At 44.9% G+C, this 21,068-nt stretch overlaps 1 protein-coding gene across 6 annotated transcripts in view; it reads left to right on the forward strand.

Annotated features, from left to right (window-relative positions):
- LOC144695783 (electrogenic sodium bicarbonate cotransporter 1-like) overlaps nt 1–21,068 on the forward strand; it is a 201,165-nt gene that overhangs the window by 49,717 nt on the left and 130,380 nt on the right. For 3 of the 6 annotated variants that reach the window (XM_078566891.1, XM_078566807.1, XM_078567059.1), the window contains exons 6-9: nt 283–462; nt 7,660–7,736; nt 14,704–14,861; nt 20,035–20,122. In XM_078566891.1, the coding sequence (XP_078423017.1) occupies nt 283–462; nt 7,660–7,736; nt 14,704–14,861; nt 20,035–20,122 (503 nt within the window). Of the gene's footprint in view, nt 1–282; nt 472–3,208; nt 3,305–7,659; nt 7,737–14,703; nt 14,862–20,034; nt 20,123–21,068 lie in introns of all 6 variants that reach the window. The other 3 variants (XM_078566978.1, XM_078567146.1, XM_078567229.1) reach the window with 2 other exon arrangements.

A 21,068-nucleotide genomic window follows, 5' to 3' on the forward strand; every position in this document is an offset into this window, starting at 1 on the left:
CTACTGGGGCATTTGCCACATTGCGGATTACAGGAGCTTGCTGTGCACAAATTGGCTGTTATGTTTCCTACATTCCAACAGTGACTACACTTCAAAAATTACTTCATTGGCTGTAAAGCACTTTTGAGACATCCTGAGGATGTGAAAGGGGCTGTAGAAATACAGGTTCTTTCTTCATTGGTGGTGTTTGAAACCTTTAGTTGTGACCTTAACCTGACAGAGTTCAGAATTGAGTGCAATTTCCAGCCCCCAAAATGATTGATCCCTTTTGTGTTTTGGCAGAGCTGATCATCGACAACCAAATTGCACATGGACTGTTGAAACCAGAGCTGAAGGAGAAAGTGACCTACGCTCTCTTACGCAAGCATCGGCATCAGACCAAGAAATCCAACCTCCGCTCACTGGCTGAAATCGGAAAGACGGTGTCCAGTGCAAGTAGGCTGTTTTCCGCCTCAGATAATGGTAATGCAGGTGCCAATTTGCTGCAGTCACCTCCATTCTCTTACTCCTCAACCCCCCCAACCTCAGCTCCCCTCCACCATTATACATTCCATCACTAACCTTTATTATCTAACATGTATGGTCTCATACCATGGGAAGGATAATCCATTCATATTCCTGCCCCATATAGGCTGTTCATTGATAGACAGATTGTCATCAGCCCACTGTATCCCAGGGTTGATTTGTATTTTAACTCCATTTACCCAGCTTGGTTCCATAATCCTTAATATCTTTAACCAACAAACATGTCAACCTTTGGTTTGACCCTGCACCCCCATCCCCCCCCAGCCTCACAGCTTTTTGGAGGAGAGTTCGATTTCTACTATCCTTAGTGTGAAGTAACGGATAAAGACACACAGAGGAAAGAATGTTTTACATGTAAGAAATTCCTCACCGAAGTCATTTGTATGCTATTTTCTAATTTACAGCTCGTTGTCTATGTTGAAGAACCTCGGATGCCCGTAGCTGTTTACGATTGTCCTGTAGTTAGTACAAAACCACTGACTGCATCTTCAACTGTGGTCTTATAATATGTTCCCAGTGCCACAGACAATAAATAATCAGCGTTACACTCACCACAACTTTTTAAAAGCACCAAACAGGGGGAATTGACTCAATTGTAATTTGTCACAATGAAGTGATAAAACAAGATGGTAAGCCATTGTTCAGAGAAGCATGTAAATCAGAGCTACCCATCATCAGACAGATGTGGAAAATTTAAAACCTTGCTGATATGACATTGAGTTAATGACGGGTCATTTTTCTGTTTAAAATTGCACCCTTTATTGGCAATTGGTTCCCTGTCCCTGATTAGTGAGACCCCTTTTCAACTTTTTTTGATATAGCTCTCTGCTCCCTCTGCCCCAAAATAGTTCCCTGAAGCTCCCGTTTATCAACTGACAAGAGACGCCTCTAACTTTACATTCGAAGAGGTGTCCCTTTCCCTAGTTAGTGTTTCTGTCTCTATCCTATAACTTTTGAAACTGATTGGTTTTTCAGATGGAGTACTGATTGACTGGCTTAATCCTCAGTGTGAAGTTCATCGTTTTCTTTCCCATGATGGCATTCTACACAATCTAGGATTGTAGGATCATAGGCACCAAAGGAGGCCATTCAGTCCATCATGCCTGTGCCGGCTCTTTCAAAGAACTGTGCAATCAAGCCTACTCCCCCTGCTCTTTCTCCATTGAGCTGCAATTTTCTCCCCTTTAAGTGTTTATCCAATTCCCCTTTTGAAAGTTACTATTGAATCTGCTTCCCTTTCAGGCAGTGCATCCCAGATCATCATTATTGTTGTGTAAAACAATTTGTATTTGGAGAATGCACAGTAAAGAGATTTGAAACCTAAATTACACACAGGGTTTGAAAGTTTCAGAAGCTGTAAAGCTATAACATATATATTTCTTTTGATTAACCTTTTAAATAATCTTCCATTCTGTTGATCTGATACAATAGAATATATTCTTTCTCAATAAATCAATAGGGTGCTGATTGGTAATTATTCACTCATTAAAGCTGAACCACAGGGTGTAACAGGGATCTACAACAGGGAGTCGATTACAAAGCCAGTCAGTCACTACAACATCTTTGGGTATGATTACCATACATGAAATCATTTGGAACGTTGGTGGTGGAGTTGTTGGATCTTGGTTTTTGAATAGGGGTAAATCTTGTGAGGCTCCCTCCCTGTACACTGGCCTGGACTGCAGTCACAAATTGAAAAATTGGGGGTGCCAGGGGGCAATATTGCCAATTTGTGGCGTTCCATTGGCGGAATGAATGACAAATCATCGATTTCCTCTCTCCAAATTCTTGGTCCCATGCTCTCCATCAAGTGAAACTCTGTACCGGGGGCTCTGCCTCACAAACTTTACCCTTTTTTTTATTCATTCATGGGATGTTGGCATTACTGGCTAGGCCAGCATTTATACACTATCATGCACTGTTTAAATTTTTTGATGTTCCCATGATGTATATTATTTCGAATTTTTAATATGTTTTTAAATGTTACATATCCATCTTGTATTTGGTGAAAGAACAATGCTAAAAATGGATGATAATTCAGAAAAATACAGCCTAATTAATTGGAATAACTTCATGGAATCTTAATCTGTCTCAGTTGAAATTGTTATCCAAAGATTCATTGGGTCTTTATTTGGTGTTACAGATTTGCAAACTTAAGGATATGTAATTGATATTTTACATCTTAATTCATTTTTGCAGTTAAACTTTATTGACCAGGTTTGAACTGATTAGTTAGGGTGGAGACTTGCGTTTGCCAAACTAATTGGCTAACGACAGATTCATCGTGCAGTTTATCCAAGTATTGGAGTCAATTTGTGTATGTGAAATCTTGGAATAAATTTACGCTTTTAAAATATTGGAATAAATTTGCACTTTTGTGGAAATGGAATAAATGTGCATACATTTCTCAAGCTGAAGCTTTTGAGTAAGACGCATTCCCTGGTTGATAAAGTTTGATGAGCAGCATGATGAGAGATGAAATTTGATGTGTTGATTTTGTTCCTTATGATTCCTGCAGTAATGTCCAAGGATCAGGCCACTCCTCTGCCACTTTCTCTTTTTACTGTCCTTTGTCTTTGCTGTAAATTGAATTTCCCGCTGCTGTTGCTAGATTTTTCTTTCTCTCTCACCTTTGCCTTGCTGCTGTGCATACTCCATCTCGCTATCGACGGCCTACAATAAGTTTGCAGTGCACTCGAGAACTCTGTGCCTTGCCTGGCATTCCGAAACTCGGACCAGGACCTCCGAGCCCAGCAGAGCCAAACCATGGCACTGCTCAGTAAGTCCAACACATGCCAATGAGGTAATGATAGTGGCGGTGGGAAGGGTGACAATGTGATTGAGGCTACAAGGGAACCCTACCAGGCAATAGTAATCCGATGCCCTTTATGCTCCCAGGCGTAGACATGGCTTGTATTTCCTCGAGTATAGAAGATTAAGGGGTGATTTAATTGAGGTGGTTAAGGTGATTAAAGGATTCGATAGGGTCAATAGAGAGAAACTATTTCCTCTGGTGTGGGGGGAGCCCACAACACGGGGGCAGAACCTTAAAATTCGAGCCAGGCCATTCAGCGGTGATGTCAGGGGGCACTTCTTCACACAAAGGGGAGTGGGAATCTGGAACGCTCTCCCCCAAAAAGCTGCTGAGGCTGAAGGTCAATGGGAATTGAAAAACTGAGATTGATAGGTTTTTGTTGTGTAAGGAGGTTAAGGGTCACGAAGCAAGGCTGGTGGATGGAGTAAAAATACAGATCAGCCATGATTTAATTGAATGACAGAACAGGTTTGAGGGCTGAATGGCCTCCTCCTGTTCCTATGGGGAGCATCTTAAAGAGACACTTTCACAATATAAGGTAGTTTTTGGTAGGTCCCATTTTTGAAGCACCAGGAACATTAAGATTTGACTTAACAGGATGGGTAGGCAACAAGCAGGATTGGGGGAACCACTAGTCTTTATACCCTCTGAAGTCAGTGAAGACTGATATTGGGCATTGCACCTGGTTCCCGTCGGGTTTTCTGCCTGGTGCATTTTCTACTACAGCAGGAACCCATCCAGTGTCAACATTTCCCTGTTAACAACTAGCACAGCTTAATAACTGCAGTGATAACCCCTGACCACCATCCGCCCACAAAACTCCCATACCCCCAATACCCGCCCACTACCACCCTCCACCTACCAACCTCCAACACCCAGCCACTACCACCCTCGGCCTAGCAACCCCCCGCCACTCCCAATACCCACCACTACTACACCGCCACCAACCTCCCATGCCCCAACACCCGCCCACTAGCACCCTCCACTCACCAACCTCCCACACCTCCCAACAACCCACCCACTACCATCCCTCACCCACCAACCTCCCAACACCCACCCACTACCACTCTCCACCCCCAACCTCCCACACCTCCAACACCCACCCATTACCACCCCTCACCCACCAACCTCCCAACACCCACCCACTAGCACACTCTACCACCAACCTTCCACAAAACACCCACCAACTACCACCCTCCACCTACCAACCTCCAACACCCACCCACTACCACCCTCCACCCAAGGAAATGGTTTTGTTGGAACATGTCTTCCATCTATTCGCCTCACCAGCCCCATTCTAGCCCCAACATTTACCCACTAAAGCTCCCTGGTCTGAAGTTGCTTTCTCAATCACAATCTCTTGGTAGGCTTGCTCTCCAGCTCTGTCAATTTAGTTCAGGCACTGTCCCCTAGGTGCCAATCTAACTGATAAACAAGACAGGGTTCGGTAGCAGAGCCCATTCTGTCTCCATATGGGGGCGACAGTATCGATCTGAAACTCAGACTCTGCAAATACAGCACATCCTTTGTATTTTTAGTCCAGTCTTTCACTTGAGACCTGAATCTCTGGTATTAATAGGCCTTTTGCAATAAGTGAATCTCTCGAAGGTCAGTTCTTAGAGATTAATGGGAAAGTCTGTCATGAGCATCTATTTCAACATTCCGCTTCCCAAAATGAGTGTAACGAGAAGTTCAAAACCTACGATCAGCTGATCCCATTACATCCTCTTTAAGATCAGAAGATTTGGAAGTGGGTTCAGCCAGCAGTAAGTACCTCTGCATGTTTGCAGCTAGAAGGGGATTTGGTAAGAGGTGGAACAAACAGACTGGGAGAAACTGCAGCAAATAAGATGGTATCTGTAGAGCAATGTAGATAATCGAGAATCATCCACAATCCTAGTGTCTCTCTGTTGATTCTGAGCAAATCTATTTAAACATAGCTTGAGGTATATCTGTTTAGAAGTCAGTGGACAATTTTGCTGTGGATTTTTTAAAGGTTAACAGTTGAATTCACTCCGTTAGGTTAAGGTCAGCCAATCGCAGAATATACAGATGTTTTTTTTTCCCTCAACGTATGGTTCCTCTGCTGCACCGAGGGGTTTATGGAAACATTAAACTGGCTCTCGCTTACTCCAGTGAGGTGTCTCCTCTCTGGGGTGATTTGAGGCATCTTACACTCAGGGATGGGCTTTGCGGTTCAGTGGGTAACACCACTGCTTCTGAGCCTGCAGCTCTGGCTACAATTCCTACTCCAGCACTTGCTGGCCATGGAAGGAGCATCCAAGACACAGCCAAACAGGTCCATAATCAGCTTACCAATCCTTCCAACATGCTGGTGGCGGGTGGTAAGAGCGGGAGAGATTTCGAGTCAGCCATGCTTGATGTGGAGTGGTTCCTCTCAATCTATAACCACTTCTCTCTCTCTCTAACCATGTGAGATACCCATAGTCTGATATGGACTGTGGCTAATTACAGAATTGAGATGGTAGTGGGTAGAAAATGAATACCAGTCTCTCTTGACCAGTTTTACCCTGGTCTCAGAACCTGTGTGATTTTCTGGGGGAGGGGAGAGATCATTCCTAGTGCCATTCTTAGAAATCAATGGGGGCCCCATGCATGTGTTTAAATTAAGGTCATTTGGACACCAGCTCAATTTCCCTATGCTGATGCTGATGATTGACTAACAACCTTTGTTGCACCTGCTCACAAACCAAGAAAGAGAACAGGAAGGAAGAACTTTCATTCCTATAGCACCTTTCAGGACCCCAGGAGGCCCTAAAGCACTTCACAAACATTCCAGTACTGAGGGAGCACTCACTGTTGGAGGTGCCATCTTGTGGAAGCGACACTAAACCAATGCCTCATCTTCCCAAAGAAAAACAAAAATAGCTGGAAAAACTCAGCAGGTCTGACAGCATCTGCGTAGAGGAGCACAGTTACCGTTTCAAGTCCATATGACTCTGTTCACAGAACTGGTCAGATTTCCAGCATTCGCAGTATTTTGCTTTTAGCCTCATCTTCCCTCTCAGGTGGATGTAAAAGATCCCACGGGAGTTAGTTCTGTATCCTTTGTGGAACAGCTTTGAAGGGCCAAATGGCCTACTCCTCCCAATTTGTACATTCGTATGTCCTGGCCAATACTTTGTCTCCAAGTCAATATCACTAAAGATTATCTGGTCATTGTCACACAGATATTTGTGGGAGCTTGCTGTGGGCAAATTGGCTGCCATGCTTCCTACATTACAACAGTGACCACACTTCAAAGATAAAACTTCATTGGCTGCAAAGCGCTTTGGTATGTCCCGGGGTTGTGAAAGATGCTGTAGAAATGCAAGTTCTTTCTTGATTGTGGACCGCATGCAATGCACAGTTTTTGGAGATGCAACTTATGAGGAGAATTTGCTTTTCCAGGGGAGGTAGTTTTCTTGCGTCTTGCACTGGGATTCCCAGCCAATTGCTAAACATAAGGTAGCAGTGCTTGCTTTCATCAACACCAGTCTGACCTCTTTGCCTCTAGCTCCTCTTGGGCTGATGTAGGGGGTAGCAGCAACACTAGCTCATCTGCAGTCCATGCCAAATCAAACCCATTCTGACTGTGGATCCAGTAGCAACAAGATCAGTCTCTGGGCTTCACCTCAGTTGTGGGACCCTCCCCAAGTCCAGGGCACCACTGGCCATACCTCTGATGCCATTGTTTTCCTGAGTTGCAAAGTGGGCCACTTGGGAAAACGTCAGCTGTTTGCTGAGGAGAGTCAGCAGCTGAATTCTCTGCTGCCGGGTAGCTCACCACTGCTCCACCTTGGCCGCCTTCTCTCCCTGAAACATCTTCCCACACCTTCAGGCTGTTGCTTTTGGCTACAAACTCAGAACAAAGGAGGCCGCTATAATCTGCTGAAGTCCTTAAAACCTGACAGCAGTTCCTAATCTTCCCGCATAAAGGGCGAGCTACCAATGAAAAGTGAGGTTCATGTAGCTCACTCCACTAGGACAAGTTAGAGGGTGACCCAGAAAATGGTGCAGTTCCCTCAGTGGCTCCTCCAGTTGGTTTATGCTTCACCCGTAAGACTACAGCCCATCCCAAATCAATTTTCTCTAGCCGGGCAAAATTGTGGAAAAAATTGCTAGGCAGTGCAACATGGAACCAAATAAGAAACATGAAGAGCGGCCAGTTTTTATAGGAATGCAGCTCTTATTTCTCCCTCTCAGAATCTATTCTTCTGGCTGTAAACTTTCTGCTTCTATTCCCAGCTGAGGTTTAGGTTCCTGTGGATAATGGCGAATGTCCTGTTTTAATTCCTGCCACTGGTTTTCCCTTCCAGGCAGCCCAGGATTATCCCATCGCAATCTGACTACAGGAAGCATGAACGATATCTCAGACAAACCGGACAAGGACCAGGTGATTCTCAGTGCTGACTTTGTCAGATCAGAATGTGTCACTGATCCGTGAAGGACTCCTCGTGTTCTGTTGTCAGGTGGGAGAGGAGGCCTAGCAGAGGAACTGAGGCAGGATGAGGAAGATTTCACAAGGTCAAATCCTTAGGAAAATCAAGAAAAGCCAACCCTGGCTGGTTTGGTACTTTCACATCTCCATAACTTAGCCCCATTGGCTTAGACAGCTCATTTTCAGGGTTTCTTTTTATTACTGACTTGATCAGGAGATGTGGGCATCACTGACATGATCAGTATCTATTGCCCACCCCTAATTGCCCTTGAGAAGGTGGTGGTGAGCTGCCTCCTAGAACCGCTGCAGTCCATGTGGTGTAGGCACACCCACAGCGCTGTTAGGGAGGGAGTTCCAGGATTTGGACTGAATGACAATGGGGAAATGATCAAATATTTCCAAATCAGAATGATGTAAGACTTGGAGCTTCATGTTGAAATCAAACAAATCACAAAGCATTTAATTTAGTAGTTTTGTTACTTTCATTTAATGCTCAGTGTTTCCTTCTTATGTGTTTCAAATTTAAAATTCTCATCCTTGTTTTGAAATTCCTCCATGGAATTTCACCCCTCCCTATCACCCCTGTTTGATCTCCTCCAAGATCCTTGTGTTTCTCTGACCTCTGATGCATCACCAAATTTAACTACCCCACCACTGGCAGCTGTTTTTTTCAACTTGTGAGGTGCTTAACTCTACAATTCCCTCCCTAAACCTCTCCATCTCTCTCTCTCTCTCCTCTATTAAGACACTCCTTAAAACCTGTACCACCTAACTTGCTGCCTCCTTAAGTGACTGGGTGTCACATGTTTCCTGCTAATTGTTCCTACGAAGGACTTTTGATACATTTTATTAAAGATGCTAGATAAATGCAGGGTTTTGGTCTTAAAAGTAGGCAACCCTGCAGAAAAGGTACTTGATATTATTTCAGATCTCCAGCCTCCACAGAGTTTTGCTTTTATTTTTAATTGACACGGTGTTTGAAATTGGAGCCTGTGTTTGAAACATTCTGCTCTATTATCAGCTCTGTTGCTTAAAAAATAATCTGAAGTACAAGCCTGAGACTAACATTCACCGCAGCAAAAAAAGAATATCATAGAAAGACATAGAATTTACAACACAAAATAGGCCAACTGGACCAGTCCAATACTTATGCTGCACTTGCGTCTCCTCATCTCATCCTGTCAGCTTAAACTTTTATTCGTTCATGTTATCCAGCTTCCCCTTAATTTGTACTATTCACCTTCTACCACTACATGTGATAACAAGTTCCACATTCTCACCACTCTCTGGATAAAGAGGTTTCTTCTGAATTCCCTATTGGATTTATTCGTGATTACCTCAGAGTGATGGACTCCCGTTTAACTGTTCTCCAGTAGAGTAGAGAAACCAATGTGAAAGACTGGCCAGCTGAACAATTGCTTGTGTGTGGATTTTAGAGGATTGTGGTGAGGGGTAAATGTTTGATCTTCAGTAGGACATTATTGGGATCTGCGGTCCACCGTATCTAAGAGAGTGTGGGGGGCGGTGGGGATGTCATGGGAGCACAGCTCATGATCTTAAAGGAAACCCGGTCACTCTAAATTCACGATTCTACATCTGCAGAAACTGAGAGTGCGCAACCCTCTGATTTACCCTCTCCTTTGGAGCAACGGGGATTCATTCCTTTTGACTGAAGAGTGGTTAGTTGCACCTGCAGACTTGTGTATCTATTCAGCCAACTCTCCTGCCTTGGATCTACTCCATAAGAGGTAGTGTGAAATCCCTAGAGAGCTAACTCAGTCCCGCCCACTGCCTCAGTGGCGTCAGAACTCTAACTAAACTGTTACATATCTCCCTATAAAGCTGGCTGCGTGTAAATATTTAAACTATTTATGTGGATTTAACAGCATCAAATGCCAGTGCGGACAAATGGAATGAAAGTCAACCCATAAAATAGCCTGAGTCTTGCAGTATTGAAATCAAGTTGAAAACTGGGATGCCAATATTGCATAGAATTACATAGAGTTTACAGCACAGTGAACAGGCCATTCAGCCCAGCTGGTCCATGCCAGTGTTTATGCTCCACCTGGGCTGCCTCCATCAATTTACCAATTAGTATCGCCCTGAACTTTCAATTGCAATGACTTGGCAAGAGTTGGTACATGTGGGTTAGTGCGGTTCTGACCTCATATCCTTCACTGGCTGGCAAGTATGGGCTGTTTTCAAACTTGTTCCCACTTATAATCAGAAACCCATACTTGAAAATGAATTGGGACAGGAACTGAAAAGTGACCCTCGTTTGGATTTTGAACAGCCCTGCTAGGGAAGGTTCTGTCAGAAGCACCAGCTTGTTTCCTTGTGTAGGTCTCACATTGGAAATAACTTGAGGTGCCATCAACAGCAGAGGAACCCGGCCGTACCTTCTGGTCTTGTCTGATCTTCCTTCTCAATCGCACCACCCCACCCCCACTTTTCAATAAAAACAGACGCAGGTTGATTGTGGGCAATGACTTGAAAAGAAATGGTCTTGCTGCAATGTGTAAAATCACCTTGTTACCGAGGCTGCGCAATGACTTGAAGCATGTGTCAGACATGATTCGATGGGTGGCACTCTCACCATAGAGTCAGAAGGCCGTGGGTTCAAGTCCCACTCCCACTCCCACTCCAGAAACTTGAGCACAAAATCCAGCTGACACTCTCGAGTGCAGTACTGAAGCGCTGTTTTTTGGATAAGGCGTTAAACCAAGGTGTCTTGGCCAATATTTAGCCCTCAACCAAGACCAACAAAAAGCAAAATATCTGCTCGTTGTCACATTACTGTTTGTGGAATCTTGCTGTCTGCCTATTGGCTGCTGTGTTTCCTACATTACGGCAACGAATACACTTCAAAAGTACTTCATTGGCTGTAAAAATACTTTGGGATGTCCTAAGGTTGTGACAGGCGCTATATAAATGAAAGTCTTTCTTCGGTTGGAGGGTGGTGGGCTTTACTCTGGCTGCCATTCTTGGATACTGACCCTGAGCAAAATGCCAACTGATTCAGATGTTGCTCGATTGGATTTTGCACTCTCAGATACTTCTGGAATAACATTCCAAATGGGACCATGCACCCAAACACAGGGGCATTCACTTCCTAGATGAACATGGGCAGCAGACTCATGGGAACATCGTCAACTGCAAGGTACCCTTCCAGCCACACTCCATTCTAACTTGGAAATACATTGCCATATTGTCACTGGATCAAATCCTGGCACTCACAGTGCTGTAGGTGTACTTTCCTATTCCCCTCACTGTGACTTCTCAATGTACTCCCCATTGTGACCTCTTTCTGTGCTCCATTCCATGCAGAAAGATGGCCTAACTACGCGGTGAAAAGAATCAGCTGGGCATATTTTTTTTAAAGATGGTAGTGCTTCCATTTTGAGTAACACTTGTCTCGAAGATGTCTTCTTTCTTCTTGTGCGACAAGTAGAAATGCTGCTTTCTTCGTGCCAGAATTAAGATTTGTACCCTTGTTAACCCGTGAAAATCTCTGGCCTCTTTTAGTTGTCAAGAAAGTAAAAAGCTGCAGGAACTGGATGAAAGAGGATTTACATCAGGCAGTGATTTGGGGTGACACACGGTTTGGTTCAGTTGCCTTGGAGATAGTTTTATAGGGAGTCAGAAACCTCTCAAAAGAGCCATGAGATCGGGGGATGGCTATTCTTCCCACCGAACCTTTTCTGTTTCTGGTTCATGATCTAAGATTGAGCCAGCTGGAGGAGTTGTCAGCGCTGAAAAGGCAGATGGACACATGACTTTGGCCTATTGAGTGATCCACCAATCAGCCTCTTAGTATTCATAAAGAAACTGTCCCAAAGCTGCACCACAAAACCATCAGTCCAAAAATGTATTACTAATGAGTTAAATGGATATATTTTTGTTAACCCTGGTGTGTTCTTACAGCATTTAGATTTATTGCAACATTCCAAAACAAACAGGAACTAAAACAATAAAGGAGGACAAAGATTCAATTATTTTTCTCCTCCCCAACTCTCTTTTAATGTTTAATGGGTGAGGTTTGTGCCTGTATATCATATCCCTTCACAACTCAGGATATCCCAAAGCCACAGGAATACTTTTGAAGTGTAGCCACTGTTTTAACGTAGGAAACACAGCAACCAATTTGCACACAGTAAACTCATGTTGATTGAGGGATAAATATTGTGCAGGCTACCTCAGAGAACTCTGTACTTCAGTGTCATGGAACTTTTTACATCCACCCACACAGGCCAGGGAGGTCTTGGTTTACAGAAGGGTGACACCTCTGACATTGCTACATTCTCTCAGTTTTGCACAGTAAGTGCGAGACTAGATTTTGTGCTCAAGTCTCTGGAGTGGGATTTGAACCCACAACCACCTTGATTCAGAGGCAAGACTGCTACCCACAAAACCATAGCTAATGAACTTCACATGCCAATGTTGCAGAAGTATAGTGTGGAGAGGATGGCTACTGCAGTTGCTTGTATAGGAAGTCTTTGAGAGATGGCGCAGAATTTCAGTACATTCTAAAGTCTCTCATCATATTGAACATTAGTAAACGCAGCCACCAATTTGCACACATCACGGGCCCACACACAGGAATGAGATAAAAACATGATGGAGAAATGAATAGAAGGATATGCTGATAGGGTGAGAGAGGGGTGGGAGGAGGCTTGCACAGGGCATAAACACCGGCGTTCAACAATTGGGCCAAATGGCACCTTTCTGTGCTGTAAATTCCATGTAAATGTATCTTGTGTTCATGATGCATGGTTTAATGTGACAGGAGTAAACCTGAGTAATTCTGGTGCTGAGGTCATCATGTCCCATTTGTGAACTGTACATTTTAATGTTTCAGTGGTTAATTGTTGCTAAATGTTGGCTGGGACCGGAGAGAAATCCCCCCACTCTTCTAATAATGCGATTGGATATTTTACATCCATCCGATGAAGTAGATCAGTTGAATGTCTCTTTGAAAAGGATTCCGAATTCCCTCAATCCCAGTAACAGTGAATGAATTGGATCAGCTGTTAGCGCTGTGTTTATCATGGAAAGACTGCCCTCAGACACAAGGGGCAGAATTTTACCTCCCACAGGCGGGCACGCGCCTGACCTGGTCGGGCATAAAGTTGCGCGAGAAGATGTCAGGTGAGCCTCCCAACATCATCGGGCACTTGTGTGATATTTCGCTTGGCGGGTGCGCGCGAATGCGCCGCTGACAAACCTTAAGAGGGCAACTAAGCCATTAACGGCGCAATTGTATCTGATTTTTTGTGGTCCGTCCAACCTTAGGGTTGGCAGACGGGCGAATTGGCCCAGGCGGACTTTGCATTTTTCCTCAAACCTCATCCAAGTGCAGGATGAGGTTTCCGTTATTAAATAACATAAAAATAAAATTTTATCATTCACATGTTAGGGTGCCTGATTATGAAGCCTTTTCCTGATTTTCGAAACTTTATTTCATGGTTTTCAGGTCTCCAGTTCCTTGAGGCAGCTCTCTGCCTTCAGCGAGCTTTCTCTCAGCGCTCATGGAAACATCATCGCCCGCCCTCCTCCCGCCCCCACCCAGGCAGCGCTCAGCTTCTCAGCCGCGCGTTTCACACTGGCTGGCTGTTAATTGGCCAGGTCAGCGTGAAATCGCGGTCGGGGGGGCCGATCGCGGTGGGCGGCCCAGTTCCTGACTGTTCCCAGGCCCGCTGATCACACCCGCCCCATCGAGCTGAAAATTCAGGTCAAGGTGCAATAACTGGCGGTGGCTGCCAGCGACTAGAAAGGGGGATGAGGAGCCGGGTTTTATAATGCTGCACTCCTGGAGTGGCACTCGGCCTGATCTGAAAACATATCAGGAATTCTGCAGTGAGGCACCCTTGGTGATCCGTGCCACTTTAACTCAATTCAGACCAAAGGCCCATTAAAATGTACAGATCACAACTCAGACATGATGACCTCAGCACCAAAATTACTGAGCTTTGCTCCTGGTTTGCTACACTCTGCATCTTGAACACAGGCTAAAATTACATTGGAGTCTCAGCACAGAAACAGGCCACTCAGCCCAGCTGGTCCATGCTGGTGTTTCTGTTCCACACAAACCTCCTCCCACCCTAATTTATCTCACTCAATCAGCATATTCTTCTCCCTCATGTGTTGGTCCAGCTTCCCTTCAAATGCATCTATGCTATTCGCCTCCACCACTCCAGGAGGTATTGAGTTCCATATTCTCATCACTCTCTATTGGGAAAGGCAAGTTTTTTCTGAGTTCCTGAAGGCCTGAATTTTACAATTCTTCTCAGTTCGCACCAAGTCCCATTCCCCTATCATCTCTGTGCTCATTGACCTACTTGGTTCCTGGTCCTCGGCTTTCTATTCAACTCCCCCCATGGACTAGCCTCTCCCTATCTCTGTAACTTGCTCCAGCCCCACAACCCCCCGAGATCTCTGCACTCCTCCAATTCTGGCCTTTTGAGTATCCCCGATTTTAATCACTCCACCATTGGCAGCCGTGCTTTCAGCTGCCTGGGCACAAGCTCTGGAATTTCTTCCCTAAACCCTTCCTTTCTACCTCACTTTCTACCTTTAACACACTCCTTAAAACCTACCTCTTTGACCAAGCTTTTGATCATCTGACCTAATATCTCCTTATATGGCTCAGTGTCATACTTTGTCTGGTAACCCTCTTGTGAAGCACCTTGGGATGTTTTTACTATATTAAAGGTGCTATATAAATGCAAGGTTGTGATTGTTATTATTGAATTCACTATTGGATTTATTAGCAATTGTCTTGTACTTATGACCATTCTTTCCGTCTCCTTCAGACTTTCTCTACCGCATCATAGTTGTTGAACGTTCCTGTCTTCTGGGTGAGTAGTGTTTGTGATCAAACATGATTCTGTACAGTAATCACTGACTGGTTTCTTTGCCTCAGCTCAAGAACAAATTCATGAAGAAGCTGCCACGTGATGCTGAGGCCTCCAACGTGCTGGTGGGCGAAGTAGACTTTCTGGACACTCCATTTATTGCCTTTGTGCGTCTGCAGCAAGCTGTGATGCTGGGGGCTCTGACTGAGGTTCCTGTCCCGACTAGGTGAGTAAATGATGGCAACCCTCGGCAAAGATAGTTCAACAAGCCTCTTCTATCATCACCCACGGCTCAGGGGATAACTCCCTCCCCTCACCTTTCAGTCTGAAGACTGTAAGTTGTAGTCCGATGCCAAAGACTTCAGCACAAATTCCAGGCCTGCCGTGGGACCAGGAATTCCAGCCCAAAGGTAACAGACCTTTCACTGGGTCCATCAAATTTCCCGTCCTGCCCACGACAATTCCCGCAACAGGCAGGACTGTAAAATCCCACCCTTCCAGTGCAGTACTGAGGGTGTGCTGTACTGTTGGAGGTGCTGTCTTTCAGATGAGGTGTTAAACCAAGGCCCTTTCTGCTCCCGGGTGGATGTACAAGGTCCTACGGCACTATTTCATACAAGAGCAGGGGAGTTCTTCTCGGTGTCCTGGCCAACATTTATTCCTCCACCAACATCCCTAAAAATTGATGATCAGGCTGCTGTTTGTGGGATCTTGCTATGTGAAATTTGGCTGCCACATTTAGGAACATTGGAACATAGGATTTAAGAGCAGGAGTAGGCCATTCAGCCCTTCAAGCCTGCTCCACCATTCATTAGATCATGGCTGACCTGGTTGTGGTCTCAACTCCACTTTAACATCTGCCCCCCATAACCCTTGACTCCCTTGTCGATCAAAAATTTAACTCAGCCTTGAATAAATTCAATGACCCAGCCTCCATTGTTTTCTGGGAAAGAGAATTCAACATGCTAACGACCCTTTGAGAGAAAAAAATTCTCCTCATCTCCCTCTTAAATGGTAGGCCTCTTATTCCTAAACTATGTTCCCTGGTTCTAGTCTCTCCCATAAATAGAAACACCCTCCAGGTATTGACCCACCAAATCCCTTCAGGATCTTATATGTTTCAATAAGATCACCTCTCATTCTTCTCAATGCCAATGGGTATAGGCCCAACCTGTTCAACCCTTCCTCATAATATCCCCCATAGGAGGTTGATTAGCAAAATAAAAGCACATGGGAAAGAAGGCAATATACTGGTATGGATTAAGGATTGGCTAACAGGCAGAAAACAGAGAGTAGGAATAAATGGGTCATTCTCACGTGGGTAGGCTGTGACTAGTGGGGTACCACAAGGATCAGTTTCTTTTTTATTCATTCATGGAATGTGCACTTTGCTGGCTGGGCCAGCAGTTATTGCCCATCCCTAGTTGCCCTTGAGAAGGTGGTGCTGAGCTGCCTTCTTGAGTTGCTGCAGTCCATGTGGTGTAGGTACACCCACAGTGCTGTTAGGGAGGGAGTTCCAGGATTTTGACCCAGCGACAGTGAAGGAACGGCGATATATTTCCAAGTCAGGATGGTGAGTGACTTGGAGGGGAACTTCCAGGTGGTGGTGTTCCCATCTATCTGCTGCCCTTGTCCTTCTAGATGGTAGTGGTCATGGGTTTGGAAGGCGCTGTCTAAGGAGTCTTGGCGAATTCCTGCAGTGCATCTTGTAGATGGTACACACACTGCTGCCACTGTGCGTCAGTGGTGGAGGGAGTTAATGTTAGTGGATGGGGTGCCAATCAAGCAACTGCTTTGTCCTGGACAGTGTCAAGCTTCTTGAGTGTTGTGGGAGCTGCACTCATCCAGGCAAGTGGGGAGTATTCCATCACACTCCTTGGACCCCAGCTGTACTTAGGCCCCTGTTGTCCACAATATATATTAATGATTTGGATGTGGGGACCAAATGTAATATTTCCAAGTTTGCTGATGATACAAAGCTAGACAGGAATGTGTGTTGTGAGGAAGATGTAAAGCGGCTACAGGAGGATTTGGACAGACTTAGTGAGTGGGCAAGAACATGGAAGATGGAATATAATGTGGAAAAATGTGAGGTTATCCACTTTGGTAGAAGGAACAGATGTGCAGAGTATTTCCTAAATGGTAAGAGATTAGAAAGTGTAGATGTACAGAGGGACCTGGTTATCCTTATCCATAAGTCACTGAAGGCTAACATGCAGGTGCAGCAAGCCATTAGAAAAGCTAATGGAAAGTTAGTCTTTATTGCAAGAGGATTTGAGTACAGGAGTAGTGAAGTCTTGCTTCAATTGTATAGAAGCTTGGTTAGACCACACCTGGTGTACTGTGTGCAGCTTTGGTCCCCTTATCTCAGAAAGGATATTATTGCCATAAAGGGAGTGCAGCAAAGGTTCACCAGACTTGTTCCGGGGATGGCAGGACTGTCTTATGAAGAGAGATTGGGGAAACTGGGCCTGTATTCTCTAGAGTTTTGAAGAATAAGAGGCGATCTCATTGAAACCTACAAAATACTTAAAGGGATAGACAGGGTAGATGCAGGTAAGATGTTTCCCCTGGTGGGGGAGTCTAGAACCAAGGGACACAGTTTCAAAATAAGCAGGAAGCCACTTAGGACCGAGATGAGGAGAATTTGTTTACTCAGAGGGTTGTGAATCTTTGGAATTCTCTACCCCAGAGGGCTGTGGAAGCTCAGTCATTGAGTATGTTTAAGGCAGAGATTGATAGATTTCCGATTAACAATAATGTAAAGGGTTTTGGGGATAGTGTGGGTAAAAGGCATTGAAGTGTTCGATAAGCCATGATCGTATTGAATGGTGGAGGAGGCTCGATGGGCTGAATGGCCTTCCCCTGTTCCTATGTCCCTAAGGTAAGCCCCTCACCCCAGGAATTATGCTACATTATTGTAGTGACTACTCTTCAGAAAGTACTTTATTGGCTATGAAATGTTTTGGGGCATCCTGAAGTCATGATGAAAGCAGCTATATAAATGGAAGTTCTTTCCTTTGTTTTGGGGTGTTTTACCCAAAGCCCTCACAAGAAATGTACAGGCCTAAACACAGCTAATTGCCTGCTTTCTATTCTTGTGGTGCCAGATTTTCTCTAACCCTTAACTACAAAGGGATGCGACCTGGGCTAGGGTTTGGACTGTCCCGTTGAGCTGAGGCTGTGGTTTTGATCAGGAACTTGGCCTCAGCTCCACTGGGTAAAGAAAGGCATCAAAACCAGCCAGAGGTCCTGGTCCTGTTAGTTAGCTATCCATCCTCTTCTGGCAATCGCTGCTGAGGGGACATCAGGTGAGGAGAGGGCAGATTCCTGCTCTCCGTCTATGGCCTGAGGTTGAACCAGACTGTTCACAATTTTGGTAGCTTATTGGTTTCTGAGTTGAGCTTCCAATTTCATATTCTACCCATCACCTCTATCACCAAGATTTCCACCATAACATCACCAGTCTCGGCACCATCTCAGCTCATCCATGTCTTTGCTACCTCTAGACTTGACTATTCCAATGCACTCCTCGCTAGCTTCCCAACATCCATCCTCCATAAACTTGGACTCATCCAATCCTCTACTGTCCATATCCTAACTCACGCCAAGTTTCATTCACCCCTGAGATAAAAACAGGAAGTGCTAGAAATACTCAGCAGGTTTGAAAGCACCTGTGGAGAAACATAGAAAATAGGAGCAGGAGCAGGTCATTCGGCCCTTCGAGTCTGCTCCGCCATTCAATAGGATCATGGCTGATCCTCTATCTCAACGCCGTACTCCCGCTCTCTCTCCCCATGCTCCTAGATGCCCTTAGAGTCCAGAAATCTATCTACTTCCTTCTTAAATATATTCAGTAACTTGGCCTCCACACCCTTCTGTAGTAGAGAATTTCATAGGTTCACCACCCTCTGAGTGAAGAAGTTTCTCTTCATCTCAGTCCTAAATGGTCTTCCCCTTATCCTGAGACTGTGACCCCTTGTTCTAGACCACCTCGCCTCCTCAGCCAGAAAATATTTCATCCCTGCATCCAGTCTGTCCAGCCCTGTCAGAATTTTATATGTTTCAATGAGATCTCCTCTTATTCTCCTAAACTCCAGCAAATACAGGCCTAGTCGGCCCAATCTCTCCTCATACGACAATCCTTCCATCCCAAAGATGAAAGAGTTAATGTTTCCAGTCAAATATGGCTCTTCTTCAGAACCCTAACCCTTCAGTTCTGGAGGAGAGTCACATTCATCTCAAAACATGAACTTTGTTTCTCTCTCCACAGATGCTGCCAGACCTGTTGCACTTTCCCAGCACTTCCTGTTTTTATTTCGGATCTCCAGAGTACTCAGTATTTTGCTTCCATTCACCCCTGTGTTGGCAGACCCACATTGGCTCTCAGTCTGGCCATTCCTATATTTTGAAGTTCTCATCCTTGTTTTCAATCCCTCCAGATGGCCTCATTCCTCCCTATCTCTGTAACCTCCTCTAGCCTGACAACCATCTGAGTTGTCTGCATTCCTCCAATTCTGACCTCTGGCACATCCTATTTTCCATCACTCTGCCTCTGGTGGCCATGCCTTCAGCTGCCTGGGCCCCAAGCTCTGGAACTCCCTCCCTAAATTGCTTTGCTTCCCTCCCTCTCTCTCCCTCCTCATTTAATACACTCCATAAATCTACATCTTCCCTGTTCTGATATCTCCTTACGTGACTTAATTCTGGAAATACTCAGCTGGCCAGTTAGCATTTTTGCAGAGGTAAACAGAGTTAATGTCTCAGGTCTGTGACCTTTCATCAGAATCAGGGTTCGGGTTTAATAAAGGGATTTTCATTTATTTTGCACCCAGAGGAAGACATATCCCAGGCATAGAGTGTCTGCTAAAGCATAATGACAACTTGCATTTATGTGGCACCTTTAATGTAGGGAAACATCCCAAGCTGCTTCATAAAAGCGATTTTCAAACAAGATCCGACCCTGAGCCACAAAAAGGGATATTAGCCAAGATGACCAAAATCTAGTGCAGAGAGGTAGATTTTAAGGAGCGTCTTAAAGGAGGAGAGAGATAGGGAGATAGAGAGGTTTAGGAAAGAAATTCCAGAACTTAGGGCCAAGGCAGCTGAAGGCACAACCACCAATGGTGGAGCGATTAAAATCAGGGATGTGAATTGTCGGAGGAGCATAGAGATCTTGGAGGGACGTGGGGCTGGAGGAGATTACAGAGGAAGGGGGAGAGAGAGACGCTGGGGAGGGATTTGGAAACAAGGACGAGAATTTTAAAATTGAGGTGTTGCTGGAACAGGACAATATATCTCAGCGAGTGCAGGGGGTGTTGGATGCAAAGATCTTGTATTTAAAATCACTTTGATTTGCTATAGTTTGAGACTAACACCATTGTTTTATTTATGTCTAGATTCCTGTTTGTTCTGCTTGGGCCCAAAGGGAAGGCAAAATCATACCATGAAATTGGAAGAGCGATTGCCACCCTCATGTCTGATGAGGTGAGAACTATGAACATGTTGTCTACTTGTGATGCCAACACATATCATTGGATGTATGTGCCTTATAGTGAGTGCAACAGGGATTCACTAGATTGATTCCTGGATTTGTGCTGCAAAGAGAGACATTGTTGCCAAAGCTTTCTGTCTCGCACTCATCAGGCCAAATGCAAGGATGCCAAATTTCAAATGATCACAACAATTTTACTACAGGAGAAACGGGTGCCGATTGGTTGGCAAGGCAACTCTGATTGGCTGAGGTGAATTGCCATGGAGAGAGCAATGGGGAACCAGAGGCTCCCTAAGCTCCCGGATAATTCAAAAAAGGTACAAGGCTTGAACATATTCCTTTTGTTTGCAGAAAACGGGTCCCTGTGTATGAATGCTTGTCACTTCTAGCAAGTGTAAATGAGCCATGTTATGAACTCGACTAATTATCTTAAATTGGTTGCCAGTGTAGCTTTTAGCACACTCAGGATTGTTCAGCAAGTGCTACCCAATTGTGGAATCACATCCAACAGCAGATATTTTGTTTTGGGTTTTCATGAATGAGCTGATTCAGGATAGTCTGTACGCTGCCCATTACAAACAACCTGAGGGACATGCTGTTTGTTTCAATCAGCCAATCGCTGGGACATATGGTTGCTCATTATAGGCAGAGTACAGACTGTACTCAACAGAATTTCCCACATAACACTCCCTCACCGAACTCCACTTGCCAGGCATAGGCGTTTCCCAAATTACTGCACCAGAGTCACAGTCCATCCATTTCCCCAATCGTTTGTCTTAAACAAATTATACAGACTGAAATTAGGGAGGCCTTTGATTGGGGAATACTGATCCTCCCACCCCTGAATACCAAGGACTGTCATGGTGATGTTGAACAGAGACTGCAGTCTTCACCTGAAGATTAAGTGGTGCTTCATTTACCATGTGTGCCAGTGTGGCT

Source organism: Cetorhinus maximus, chromosome 1 (assembly GCF_964194155.1).
Source record: "Cetorhinus maximus chromosome 1, sCetMax3.hap1.1, whole genome shotgun sequence".
Classification (NCBI taxonomy): Eukaryota; Metazoa; Chordata; class Chondrichthyes; order Lamniformes; family Cetorhinidae; genus Cetorhinus; species Cetorhinus maximus.